This window comes from Myotis brandtii, unplaced genomic scaffold, assembly GCF_000412655.1.
Source record: "Myotis brandtii unplaced genomic scaffold, ASM41265v1 scaffold59, whole genome shotgun sequence".
Lineage (NCBI taxonomy): Eukaryota > Metazoa > Chordata > Mammalia > Chiroptera > Vespertilionidae > Myotis > Myotis brandtii.
This window is the reverse complement of record NW_005370223.1, coordinates 2,126,737-2,141,626: the sequence shown is the minus strand read 5'-3', so window position 1 is coordinate 2,141,626 and position 14,890 is coordinate 2,126,737. Positions and strand designations below refer to the sequence as shown.

Sequence of the window (14,890 nt, the reverse complement as noted above, 5' to 3'; positions counted from 1 at the left end):
GCTCAACCACTGAGCCACACTGGCTGGGTGGCCCTAGGTTTCTTACTCTGAACTTTTTATCTCATCCATGCTCATGGCTTCAATTACCAACCAAATATAAAAGAAACCCAAGTTTATATATTAGCTTATATCACTTCTCTGAAATTCAGACTTACATATCCACAGGCCTACTTGACATTTTACTGAATGACTCAACTGTACTATACACCTCTAAAACATCCAAAACAGAAATCATCATCTCCCTCCCTCTTGCCCCACAAACCTGGTGAACACCTTGCAATGAATGAACCCTCCACTCCTATAAACCACAACACTGACTTCCTCTTCCTCCCACCCCATCGAGCCAATCACCCAGTTCTACTGATTTTACCTTCTTATGTCTCTTCACCCTAACACCTTTCTACAGTCCCAGGGCAACCACACTTATCCAAGCCATGGTCATCTTTCCAGGAACCATCATACCTGCTTTTCTCCTAAAAGCCCCCTTTCAGTCCACTATACACACACCAGCTGTGACCCCATCCTCCTCCCGCTTTAAACTATTACCATGGGTCCAGTGGCTGAGTGGCTGAGTTGAGCGTTGACCTATGAACCAGGAGGTCACAGTTCGATTCCCGGTCAGGACACATGCCCCAGTTGTGGGTGCAATCCCCAGTGTGGGGTGTGCAAGAGGCAGCCAATCAATGCTTCTCTCTCATTACTGATGTTTCTACCTCTCTCTTTCTCTCCCTCTCCCTTCCTCTCTGAAATCAATAAAAATATATATATTTTTAAAAACTATTACAATGGCTCTCCACTGCTCTTGAGATGAACATTAAATGCCTCAAGCGCAGCCTTGCCTACCTTTCCAGCTTCCGTGACAACATCTTCCCTATTGTCTGTCCCATGTGTTCCCCTCCTGTTCTGCCAGAAAGCAAGCCTAGTTGATTCCTAACTCACCTCTGGACCTCAGCACAAAAGCCATTCCTCAGGAAAGACCTCAGAGTCTTCTGTTAAGTTAAGTTTTAGTACCACCTCTCTTACCCTAATTGCATTTATCACAGTTTGTAATTACACATTTATCTGTGTAACTATTGACTGAAGTTTCCCTCCAGGACTGGTCTGAAGGATGAACTTCTTTGCAGCAATCATCTGCCCCAGGCTGGGGTCAGGGCAGAGCGATGCCAGCCCACATCTAAGCCTCTACTTGAGCCACCTCATTAGTGGGCTCAGGACTTCAGATGACTCACTCCAAACCCCTTTCACTCTGATGGGGAGACGGGGGTTAGCAGAGGAACAGGACTGCGTAGATATGAAACTTAAAGACAATCAGCAGAAATCGACTTGGACACTTGGACAACAGCTACAGATCTCTAACAACTCTTGGATTCTAAGTTCTGTGAAATGCAGATAAACAAGTATACATGTTTATTATGTCCTGGGACATTTTGAAGATGACAGTTAGTTACGAAGCACTGTTGAGGTGCCAAAGAAGAAAAAGAGGTGCCATGAGCGAAATATATTAATAGAGTTGTGGGCTATGGAGAAAGCACTCTTTTCACACTCAGTCTGTGCGTGCAATATATATCACTCTCCCGAGAATAACTTGGGCTATTTTTACATTAGGGCTGCACTGTAAGCTCATTGTTACTAGGTCAGCCACAACCTCACTTGTCTTTTTCAGACTTACCATTTGCTAACTTAAAACACTCACTCTTATGTAGCTAGATCTCTACCAAAGATCCAGTAGATCTGAATTTATTCTGGGTCACTCTGAAGCCAGGCCAACCTGATTAACCAGACAACTATATTCAGCCTAACTTTAACCATCTGTTGAATTTACAATGGAAATGTAAAGTAAGAAAGGTCCTGAATAAGACTTTCCTGGTGTGTTGCTGACCACAAATTCCTAACTTGATCATTTAATTAAATATATGCACAAGCTCTTCCTCTTTTCAGCTTCGTAGGGGCCATTCCTGGCACAGGTGAAACATGTACTATGTACCATAAATGGCGGAAATGGCCAGAATCGCTTATTCCTCCTTGTTCCATGTCCTCTGCAGTGTCACTTTGTAGCTCTTTTGTTAAGAGGCAGAGTAAAGGCTAGCCTTGCTTTGACCGATAAAAGGTGGTAGGGATGCTGTGCCAGTTCTGAGCCGAGGCTTTAAGAGGCTTTGCACAGTTCTGCTCTCTTGGGATCTCTGCCTCCACCCTGTGAACAAATGGCTGGCCAACTAAAGGATGAGAGGCCGTGTGCCAGTTCTGAGCTGAGGCTTTGCACAGTTCTGCTCTCTTGGGATCTCTGCCTCCACCCTGTGAACAAATGGCTGGCCAACTAAAGGATGAGAGGCCGTGTGGACCAGAGCCAAGTCTGCCCAGCTGCTCCAGAGATATGACAAAGTCCAGCCAAGGTCAGCAAAGCTGCATTCCCAACCCGCAGCTGACCACTGACATGTGCAGGAGCCCGGATGGCCCAGTTTAGTGGACCAGAGCCAAGTCTGCCCAGCTGCTCCAGAGATGACAAAGTCCAGCCAAGGTCAGCAAAGCTGCATTCTCAACCCGCAGCTGACCACTGACATGTGCAGGAGCCTGGTTGGCCCAGTTTTAACTGCCAACCCATAGAACGATGAGCTAAATAAGTGACTGGTTTTTATCCTCAACATTTGGGGATGGTTTGTTACACAGCATCACTGAGGCAACAGATAACTGATACACCAGGGAGTTGAGGCTATCCCTGCTACATTCTCCCTTCTACTTTTGAGCAATACCCTAGGAGTAACTAAATATAACTCTCCTTGGTGTCATCCATAATCTTCAATATAGGGTTGGCAGTTTTATAAAACTAGTGTTTGAAGGATTTGTTTTGAAGGAGTTGTTTTCATGACGTCACTCTCAAAACCTGAGTAATACAATTAAAAGCTAATGTTGACAGAACACTGACTACATGCCAAGCAGCACACTCTTAAGAGCTCTTAGATGTGCCAACCCCTTTAATCCTCACAGCAAGCCTATGCGGTAGGGACCTCCCATTCTATACATGAGGAAACTGATGTCCAGCCAAGTTAAATACACTCCCAAGATCTCACAGCGTAGGTGGCGGGGAGCTAGAATTCACACCCAGGCACTTGGACACAAAGAGCATGCTCTTAACCCCTGTGCACCCTGCCTATCTCCCTGTCTAAGCCAGGACACTGTGTGTGCATGTGTGCGTGCACACGTGCAAGCATGGAGAATGGAGGCGAGCGTGACGTCCCCGGCCTTACCCGAGCCTGATGCAGAAGCATAGTCATCGTCATCAATAGGATACACTCCGGAAGCGTCTTCAATGGAGCTGTTGTCCAGGTACATGTCTTTATCAGACGTCAGCTCTGCCCTCTGAGAAAGGAAAGAGAAGGGATTCAGGATGGTGAGGAAATGAGGGATGTGCTTATTGCCTTACTCTTCAGGTTTCCACCGCAGTGACCACCCCTCCGTCTCCTCTGTGCCCCTGAACCCCCACTTCTGGCCCTGCCCTCGGGACTCCCTGCTAATGTGCATGAAGGGCTGATCACAGACGAATGCCCCCAGGGAGGCCGATGCGGCCTAATCCACAGAACGAAGATGGCACAGAGACCGCAGCACCTATCACGCGCGGGTTTGGTTACATTCCGCTAAACCTGAGCTTCGGTGGCCCAGGGCTAGTTTTAAGCCATCTTCGGCGTTCACTCTGTCACGTGGGAAAGCTACAAAACACTGACATCATGTCAGACGTTCTTGGGGATGCATACAAAGGTATGAAGGTGCTTAGGCTAAATCATCACCCAGGGGCCCATCAAGGCCCACCAACGTTTGCCGGCCTGGCCTTGCTCAGAGCTTTGGCCACGCTTATCACTACAGCCAAGTGCTCCCCAGGGGCCTGGGCAGTCCAGAGCTTCCTGCCACAGCCCAGACCCAGGCAGAGGCCAGGCACGGCACCTTCCGAAGAGCAAGGCCAGTGATGCTCAACTGACAAGGGCGAAAGCCCACCGCGAGCCCGCTTCCAGGGCTCACTGGCTTAGCAGGGCCTTCACGGCCAACGCAGCTAAGCCCACACTCGCACATTCTTTTTCTATTACTGCCACTTGGTAACAGCGAATTGCTCGCTGGCTATGATGGATCACTCACTAAGTATACCAGCTCCACAGCTTTTAGCTCTTTAATAGGAGTAACACGCATGCATTGAAGGCAGAGTAGACATACAATTTTTTTTCAAATGGTTTTAGTAAACTGATATTTTACCACCAATATCTCATAGAAGCCCAGAAACAAATAAAGCAGACTCAGCCTCTAAACAATATTTGTGTTTGGACACAGGGTCATGCTCATTATTGTCCTATTTTAAAAAGTCAAATAGAATGTTTGTTCCTAACAGGAATTATAAAATAAAAAAAATTATGTTTCCTTCAGTACACTGGCTTTCATCAGATTTCCTCTGAAAATAAAACTTTCTGTTCTATGGCTGGAACCTTCCTAGGAGGACAGCCGGGCCCAGCCCTCCACAACACTACCACTTTATTCTCTCAGGTTTCAGCTGCTGGCTGGGGACGCCGAAGTATTTTAAACCTGAGCCCACAACTCCCCGCCACCCCCCAGGCTTCAGTGCCAACTGACAGGAGAGCCTGGGAACCCGTTGTATTTGAGCTACCACACACCGGCGCATTCTGAGCCGAAACCTTAGGGATTGGATTCCAGCGGGCTGGCTTCGGGCATTGAATGACCAGCCTGGGCCAGGAGTGTGCTGGAATTTTTCTGCTAGAATGGTCACAGCTTAACTCTGCGATCTGAGGCCATCCATCCTGCATTAGACCGGTTTCCAAGGCTATCACCATTCCAGGCCGTGATTCCCAAAGCTTGTGGACCGTGTCAGGAGCCCTGCATTCTACAGCTCTACCATCAACTTAAATGACCCTATTACACTCACAGCTCCTTGGACGGCAGGGACTGTACCCGGTTAGTCATTAATCTACCCCAACTCCCTGCAGTCCCAGTGCCTGGCAGATAGTAGGTGCTCAGTTAATGCCACGTGGGCAATATGTGCTCAGTTAATGCCACGTGGGCAATATGTGCTCCCACCTAAAAGCAATTCTCAGTCCTGCCGGTATTAACCTTTGTCCTGTGCTCTTTCAATCTTTCTAAAAGCCTACTCCCAAACAGCCTCTGACTTCTCCGGTCCTTATATGTTCCCTAGTTATAAATGACTATTTTGGATTTTGTAGCATATGAACAATTTAAGACATAAATAGTCACCGGTTATTTAACTGTTACATGTGTATTTCTCTCACCCCTCAGCTGAGTACAACTCAGTGAAGGCAGGTCTTCGGTGAGAAGACCTGTGGATGCTCCCAGCCCCTCCCAAAGTGCACAGGTTCTTAACAAATATTTGTCCACTGAGATGACCTAAAACGAAGTAGCCTTTGTCTCAGGTTTCAGAGTTAACACATATCACAAGAGCTCCAGGGTTCTGATCATTAAAATCTCTCAGGTCTGAGCCTGGGCGATCATCTGCCCCATACGTATTGCACTGCAACCAATTAAGTAACTTTAGAGTCTTTTTAAAGTGCACAGGTTCTTAACAAATATTTGTCCACTGAGATGACCTAAAACGAAGTAGCCTTTGTCTCAGGTTTCAGAGTTAACACATATCACAAGAGCTCCAGGGTTCTGATCATTAAAATCTCTCACGTCTGAGCCTGGGCGATCATCTGCCCCATACATGTTGCACTGCATCCAATTAAGTAACTTTAGAGTCTTTTTAAAAAAGTAAGTAAAAGACTCCGTTTACCTATCAGCAACTCCTTGGATGACTTGCATTTTCCTCTTGGCTCTGTCAGGCAAGTTTGACGTGGCATGGGAAACACTAAGATATTTGATCCCTGTGTGGAAATTAAATTTCTATTCATTAGGTGACCCAGCTGTCCGGACTGACACATCCGTCAAACTAAAAAGCAGATGGGCAGAAAGATCTCCCAGAGACTTCTGGACACTTCACAGCTCTCCCAGTTCAAGCATAGAAGTAGCCTGACAAGCAACCATCTTCCCCATGCCCACGGGCTCCTTGCAAGGAGCTGTCAGACCAAATTGCTACAAGACCTGGCGTGGAGGTCGGGGCGTGTCTAGAGCAGTTGACTTGCCCTAGGCTGCTTGGGGTCTGCAGGGCCAGGATGTGCTTAAATGGAGCTGAAGGTACTTGTTCCTCCATCGTCCCGTGTGGCAAATAATCTCACATCAAACCAATAGTCATCTCCTGCTCTGATGCCAGGAGTGCCGAGTGCCTGGGAGGAATTCCCGAATTCCTTCCAGAGAGTCCAATTTCACAATAAGTGGGCCCTTCTCACTCTGTAGCAGATAACGCTCCAAGAAGATCTCCAGTGTCTTGCCTTTAAACAGAAAATACCTTTCCGAATGGGACACATTCCTTTTTGCGAAGACGCCACACTGTGCTGAAAGGACTTTTGCAGTTAACATGCCTGGAGAGGGAACTGAATTATGCAGCAAGGGCCACGAAGTTTCAATCGCACTGTACATGCGCGCCCGCACGTGGTATTTTGTGGAAGAGCCACACTCAAGGGGCCAAAGAGCCGCATGTGGCTCGTGAGCCGCGGTTTGCCAACCACTGCCTTAGGTCAAGATGATGTGCATCTCTCGAGAAAGCCACCAAAAGGGGCGACTCCAGACAACCGCTTTCACACCCAGCCAACCCCCCAGGACACACTCCGAACACCCTCTGGCTGGATGAGACAGAGCCACCGATGAAAGGATGAAAGTACCCGGGAGGGAGGGCGCAGTGCAGCCGCCTACGGGAGGATTTCACGGCGGCGAGGTTATTTAATCTGGGACTGGCCATTTCTGTGAGGCGGTGTCAATCCTGCTGGCTAACAGGGCTTGGAGTACAAGCTGGAAGAAAAGCAAAGCTCGTCTTTCAGACCTTTCCCCTTGGCTCATGCAAGAGGTGCAAACAGAAGAGCAAACCTGTCGTGGAAAGGAACTAGATACCACGAGGGGGAATCGGCAGCGGACTGAGATAGAGGTGCCTGCTTGTGCCACGTCCAGCCATGGAAACTGAAGCACTAAATAGCCTCCATACACGAGGCAGGTCTTCCCAGAGAAATGTTAATGCAACACCAGTCTTGGGTTTTCATAAGAAATAGCACAAACCAGTCCATTTTCTCAGCAAACAAAAGTTGTGAGACTGCCACTGAACTAATCGCTGGATTTTTCTCATGTAGGTAAAGTGTTCATGAACAACTATCTTGCTTCCTTCCACCTGCCCGCGTGGGACTCTGTTCTTCAGAAATCCCAGGTCCTCCTTGGAAGATGCACTGCTTTATCCACTAGATGAATGCCCTCTAATGCCCTAAACTAGTGGAACCGGTAAGATCATTAAAGCTCAATGCAGTAGGTGTTATATCACTTCACGCTTTAAACTTAGGTTAGTAACAAAGTCAGACAGTCACGAACACCACCCACCCCTGGACCCAACCTTCAGAAAATTAGCCTTTGGACACAACAAAAAAAATATTCATGTTGCCTGACATTACATTTTGTTTCACATCACAGAAAGCAGATGATGCCTCTTAGTTTTAGGATAAAGGCACATCCAGTCCTGATGTTGATTCTATACTAACATTTAGGGTGATCATCAAGTGCTAAACTGACTAACTTTAGCTTATCCTTCCGGAGGTGACTTAGTAAATTATTTTATCACTAGCTGACACACATATGAAATGAAATAATTTCTCCCACACAGTGGCTCAGAGACTATATACTTGCCCTTTAAATGAACTTGCCAATTCTGGCCTCTACAGTATAACCCAAAGGAGCCTAAGAAATTATAGGCATCAATTTTTTTCTCAAAAGTTAAAAGAAACAGAACACTATAGTGGCAAATTAGCTAAAAATCATCCAGTCTAGTTACTGGCCAAAAGGGAGCCCCAAAACTTTGGTTACCCTACTCTGGGCTCTTTCTGCTGCACGGTGATGACCCAGAACATGAAGAAATCAGAGCCTTCCGACCTGGGGTTCAGAAGGATTAGCTCTAGCTAACTGTCAAATGTCCCTTATGTGCCAGGCATTCTGAGCTGTGTGTTTTACAACCACTGGCACACTTCATCGTCTCAACAATCTCTACTGCAGACTGAGGAACTGAGGCTTGCCCACAGACCTCCAGCTCAGGCAGGGAGCAGGGATTCCAGCCCGTGTGAACCTTAACATGTGAACTCAATGACAGTGTTGGCCACGCTATGCCTACCCCCACCCGCTTTGCTTGTGATTTGCATATAATCATAAAAAGGCCCTGAGAAGAAGAGTAATAATCATGTTGAACTCTGCTGGATTCAGCACTTTCAAACACTGGCCATGGAAATTCACCCCACCACCACCACCACCACCACCCAGAGTATCTATTTAACATCTCTCATTATTTATTTATTTGTTTGTTTATTTTTGGTTAATCCTCACCCAAGGATATTTTTCCATTGATTTTTAGAGAGAGTGGAAAGGAAGGGGGAGACAGAGAGCAAGAGACATCCATGTGAGAGAGACACACTGATTGGTTGCCTCCCGCATAGGCCCACGTGCCCCACAAGGGCTAGGGATCAAGCCTGCAACAGAGGTTTGTGCCCTTGACCAGAATCAAACCTGGGACCCTTTGGCCGATGCTCTGAGCCAAACTGGCTAGGGCTATGTAAAGTCTTTTAGAACTAGCATTCTTGGCATCATAGATGGGAAAATTCTGGGTTAAGAGTTAAGAGCTCTAGCTGAACAGTTTCTTCTCTGCCCCATGTCCTGTTAGTTCCCCACAGCGAAAAAGCCTGGAGCCATGTCTAGCAAATGCCGTTCATTCATTTTTAGCAGTATCTTCTCTCCCTCAGGTGTTCCTCCTGAACCAACGTTGTAATAGAAAGAACCATATGTTTACTACTAGGAAAGCGTACTATTGTCCTTGAGTATGAGATATGACTGATATATAAGTTTATAATCAAATATTGTTGTATTTACAAACACTTATTTTAAGGTTTGTTTACAGACAATTACCTGGTACCTAAAAATGTACCAGGCTTGCTCCACCATCCTTTATATAATGCATACAAAAGTCAAGGTCAAAGATGAGGTCACACGTGGAAGAAAATTCTTAAATCACTACCTAAAGAAAGGTCTTCAGCTCAGAACTGCCCCCAACACTAGGTTCTTAATTACACAGAAAGCTAGATCTTCCCCTTTAAGAAACACGTCAGCACACCTTCCTTCCATAGAATGGGGTATGAATTTGAATTATTTACTGGTGCATCTTAGGAAAATAAACCCAATTCTGAAAAAAAATCAGGTTATATAGAGGTAGAATCACATTTGAGTGTGAAATGTGCGACCAAAGGATGACTGGGCTGCTCATAAAAATGTAAGATCAAAAGAAAAATCAAGTTAAAAAAAAATCCAAATTACAGACAACTGGAGAGAAATACAACTGGTTCCATGCACCTTTTGAAACAACCAACGCAGGCAGAATACGGAATTTCTACTGTGTCTATTTACATTCCTTTAAGCGTGAACCGATCATTGGGAACTCAGGATCCGGGTTGGATTTTCCTGGTGGATGCCTCACGTGGAGTGGACTCTCTCTCGTCACTCAGAATGTACATTTCTGGACGAGGCCCAGGCCGATCACTGTGCTCTATGAACCAGTGTATTGTAAAGGCCCAACAAGAGGGCACATTTTTCTGAAAGACTGAACCTGCTGTTAAACCATTTGGTGAGAAGAAATAACCATACTTTTTAAAGAAGTTACCTGGTTCCCTCACATCTGGGTAAACTAAATCAATGCTCTCTTACTTGGTCTCTTTAAAAAGGACACCTGGAATTCAGCCTTCTAACTACCTGTGAGGAGGATGCCAGGAAGGCAAGTATGAGCTCAGAAGGAACAGCCAACTTGTTCAGAACGCCTCCAAGGAGCCAGGCACAGCGCTAGCCTTTGGAGAACATTGAAATGGCTGAAAAAGCATTTTAAAAAGCAACACTGAGCTAGTGTACTTCACCTTAAAAACTTTCCTCTTTGTAAAAAAAACCACACAAAAACCTGAATATGGTTCAAAGCAGTTAGATTTCCTAGCCAACAAAGCTCAAATAGAATCTTTCTTTAATAAAATGCTCAGCACAATAATCAGCACGTTAACAAAAACAACGACAAGAAACTCTTGCCAAAGGAACACTTGGCTCATCTAAATATGTATTTAGGATTAAACAGGATCAATATCCTTTTCAGAAAAGGTGCCTCACTGTATGTATGTTGGCATAGCTTGTGCTTAGAATTATTTTTTCTTCCCATAATGTTTGTCTATTGAGTCTGCAGAACAGTAGCTGGGCTCAATAAGCGGTTTGTTGGGTAAATGAAAGGGCATCGAAGATATGATGGCCCAGAAGATCGAAGGTGCTTATCTAACTGCACGCTCCTCCTCCCCCAAGGCATCGGGACACACACAACAGGCTGGATGCAACGCCCCAGGTCCATGTCCCTTTCATCTGGAACTGGGTAACAGTGAACAGCCCTGATCACAGACACTCATTGAGAATATGCTCATCTATCAATAATCCTGTCACTGGCATATCACCTACAAACTCCTGTGATCCAAACCCCAGTTTCTATAAGCCACCATTTCAGGGAGTTCCAAGAACCCTTAACTAAATAAGCCGAGCAGAAAGAAATCGAAACTCTGCACCCAAATTGTTGACAGACCCTAAACACGATAGCCTAGAGAAGTGACAGAGACAACTAACTAAAAGAAAAAGGTCTCACCTGGAGGGAATTTTCACTTTATGTCCTTCTGACAGTTTTGAAATATCTCTCTCTATATAAAAGCCAAAGCGACCGATCAACAGTTTGACCATTCGACTGGTAGCTATGATGTACACTGGCCACCAGGGGGCAGACGCTCAATGCACAGGCATGGAAACATGGAACAGACTGATGAATCTCAGAGGGAATGGGAGAGGGGGGAGGGCAGAAAGAGATTAATCAAAGATCTTATATGCATACTAGAGGCCAGGTGGATGGATTCGTGCACCCGTGGGGTCCCTCGGTCTGGCCTGTGGGGATCGGGCCAAAATCGGCAGTCCAACATCCCCCGAGGGGTCCCGGATTGTGAGAGGGCGCAGGCCAGGCTGAGGAACCCCACCGGTCCACGAATCCGTGCACCAGGACTCTAGTTTGAATTATAAAATTCAATTAATAGGTTTTAAAAAAATACTCCTCCTAAAACTGGTGTGTTGCTAATACTAAACAAAAACCTGTCTTCTTCCTCTGCAATAAAAAGTCATCTGGGGGGAGAGGCGGGGGGGGGGGGTTCGGATTCCTGATCCAGGGAAGAGAAGGGAAGGGACCTTTGTCTTGAATTAAATTTGTTGGCAACAAAAACAGATTTCTCTGAAGCAATGTATATGAAAGCCACGCCTGGGACTTTGAGTGGGATTATGTTGAATATGCATGACACACAAAAGGAAAATGTTCATGACTTACAGATGTGCTCCAAGTCCTGCTTTCTTCCTTTTTTGGAATATCAAACAGAGGGAAGAAGTTTGTAGCCATGTTATTATAAGCAACGCTGCCTCTCCACCACTCAAGCTAGAATAGTCCAGTATTTATTTTGCTATCCATATGACCACAGTTTAGACTAGAGTAAAAATAGAAGCCGTGTGAGTCTAACCTGAAAAGTCCCAAGTGCCGGAGAGGGTCAGTACTAATATATTCGGACTGAAATAACGAGATTCTGTTTCCTGGTGGTGTTTGGCAGGAGGAAAGGAGAAAAAAAAGAGATTTGGAATTTATTTCTAATTCAGAAGTGTTTTGTAAAAACTACCATAATGGAACAGACTCCACGGCAAGCGCAGGAAGCCCACAAACTCTGGTTTAGATTTAATACTTCACTCCAAGGGGTTTTCAGCTGCTGGAATTTTAGGGCCCCACGGCACAGCCACCTATATTCTCCACCCTCCGTGGGGGCTGACAGAACGCCACAGGAAAATGGGCAAGATCGTAGGGCCAAAGGGCAGGCCTTGCCCTTCCAGGCTCCGGACTCTGCGGAGAGGGAACCTGTGCTCCCTAGCACTTGACAAATAGGATTCCCATAGGAGGCCGGGCTGCAGGGCTAAGCCAGCACCGAGACGGAATGTTAGCACGAACACGGACGCTTTACGACTGGCCCGTCAAGACTATGGAATAGGGGTCACCTACCAGCAATGGGCACGAGCCCCTTGGGAAGCACTCTGCTCATGCGTTTTAAGGAAATCTAAAATCTATAGACCTTCTCACCAGATAGCTCAGCTCTCAGGAATTATCCTAAGGAAATCTTCCAAAAACAAGAAGAGTTGGGGTGTTTGTTACTGCATTAAAGGAAATCACTGAGTTCGTCAAAAAATACGCATAACTCATAAGCACAGACAGTAGTATGGTAAAGGCCAGGAGGGGGGCAGCAGGATGGAGGGGGTCAATGGGGGAAAAGGGGGGCATTTGTAATATTTGCAACAATAAAGATAAATTTTAAAAAAAGAAAAGAAAGACTACTGAGGCAACGGAAGGCCAACTACAGAGGGGTAGTAGCTATGTGAATTATATATGCCACGAATTTTCTCATAGCATTAAAAATCATATACCATACAGCAACGAAGAATGTTCAGACTACACATTAAATTTAAAAAGCATATGCTGTTTTAATATTTTCTAATATTGAAACTCTATGAAAATTTCCTATCCATTTGACCAGGCACTGAAATGGGAATGAAAAACAAAAGAATAAGAGTGAGGTGGGCTTGTGAATGCTTTCTTTCCTAATTGATATTACTATTACATTAAACAACACACACACACACATACACACACACACACACACACACACACGGTGCTAAATGTACAGAAAGCACAAAACCAATGAGTCCATGGTCACAAATGACCAAGGAGAGCTTCCAAACAGTACAACTGACTTCTAAAAACTTAATTATGAATTATTTAACAGTTAATACATTCAAACAGAGATGAAGTGCATCCGATTTTTAAAAATCTACCCGCAGTATGCTATGGGCGTGGAAGTGACAGCATGAACAAACCTTCACACTGTGGGAAAGTGCCACTCTGACGTTACAAAGGCAAAGGTCCAGTCAGAGGGATATTCATTCAATCACTAGAGTCTCCTTCTAAAATGTCCGGAATCTAGTTACCCACCTCATCAGCTGCTCTTTCCTCCTGGGCTGTGTAAGGCAAAGGAAGCCACTCCATGTCAAGGTGAGGTCGCCGGCTTTCCCAGAGCAGTTCCCCCTCCAGGACAGTCCCCTGCAGCGGGGGCCACGCCAGCAAGCCCCCCAGATGTCCCTCGCTGCTCTGGCTGTCCAGGGCCCTCCTGCCGCTCTCAGCTTGTCTGTCTGCAAAGGGAGCCTCTCGGACTGCCTCTCCTTTTGCCGATTCCAGAAAAACCTTTGGGTCAACACAGTGACTACCTGACCTCACGGAGCTTTTTCAAAGAACATGACATTCGCAGCTGGTTCCTTTACTGCAAAGAAGCAAAGCTAAGCAGAAGGGGATAAATCAAAAGGTGGTGAGACCGCTGATCTCAAAACTGGAGTCAAGCTGCTCCCAACTGTTAATACTCAAAGCGAAGTCACAGTGGGGTTTGCACGGTGTGCCCAAAAGATTATTCACATTCCTGAGATCTCCTGGAAAAAAATACCCTGATTCCACCCAAGACTCACAGCCCCAGGCCCTGAATTCCTTTTTGCTATATTATAAAAGGAACTGTTCTTGACCAAACCTTTTTTTTTAGCCAAGTAAAACAAACAATGAGGGCCAGCAGCTTTTAAAGAAATGGCTTCCTTGATGGAGGAACCAGGAAAGGATTTAAAGGTATTTAGAGTCCATTATGAAATCCATCACAGACCCTGCATGACACTCCCCGGGAAATGGGGCCTCCCCGAGGCTGCGGCATGACCCTGGAGGCAGGAACACGAGCTCCCAGACAAAAGGGCGCGCTCCACGGGGAGTGTGTACACAGTCACAGGACCTGTGCCATCGCTAGGCAAATGCGTTTTAGAAAGCACTTCAGTTGGTGCCTGAGTAATTTATTGAAGATAACATTTATGGTCCTGCCAAATGAAGAGGAAAGGAGACCTGTGGACAGTCACAGTTCCCTCCCCAACAATACATACTTTATTGGCTGTGCAAACCGACATGTAGCCAAAGCCTTCCCGACTGTAACCTAATCCATCTCAGCGCCGCCTCCTGTCTTTCTGATCTACCTCGGTCAGACTCTCCATATGAAGACAGTCTGCTGATGCAACCCTGTACTCTGATTCTTATGATCTGATGTGGAGGAGGAGGAGGAGGAGAAGGAGGAAGAGGAAGAAAAAACTCTTCGAGATAGTAGGATAACATGCTCAATGAAAAAAATAAGATTTAAAAAGCACTTTAGAGAACATACTTTAAAAGAGCATATTATTACTATTATTTGCCCCCAAATTGGGGGGTGATTCGGGGTAATTCCGGGATAATTAAGTCTCAGTTGAAGCACACATTCAAAAGTACCATTTCGTAAGAGACACAGCATTTTGTTTTCCAAAAAATATGGGACATAAAGAAAAGCAAATAGTTATATGAGTCAAAAATCTGACCATTTGAAGTAATTTTTTCCCCTCCAAGCGAGTCCAGTAATAAAAGCAGCTTTCCGGCTAATTCACCCAGTTGTGGGGTTTTTTGTTTTTTTGTTTGTTTGTTTGTTGGTTAATCCTCACTAGAGGATTTTTTTTCCCCTTTGATTTTAGAGAGAGTGGAAGAGAGGCGTAGAGGGAGAGAGGAGAAAGAGAGAGAAACATCGATGTGAGAGAGCCACATCACCTGGCTGCCTCCAGCACAGGCCCCAAC

At 45.7% G+C, this 14,890-nt stretch overlaps 1 protein-coding gene across 1 annotated transcript in view; it reads right to left on the bottom strand.

Moving 5' to 3' along the window:
- SDC2 (syndecan 2) overlaps window positions 1–13,270 on the bottom strand; it is a 22,201-nt gene extending 8,931 nt beyond the window's left edge. The window contains exons 1-2 of the mRNA XM_005879252.2: window positions 13,202–13,270; window positions 3,243–3,354 (exon numbers count right to left, since the gene is read on the bottom strand). Coding sequence (XP_005879314.1) covers window positions 3,243–3,354; window positions 13,202–13,255 — 166 coding nt within the window. The 5' untranslated portion in view covers window positions 13,256–13,270. The remainder of the gene's footprint in view (window positions 1–3,242; window positions 3,355–13,201) is intronic.
- Window positions 13,271–14,890: the final 1,620 nt, after the last annotated feature.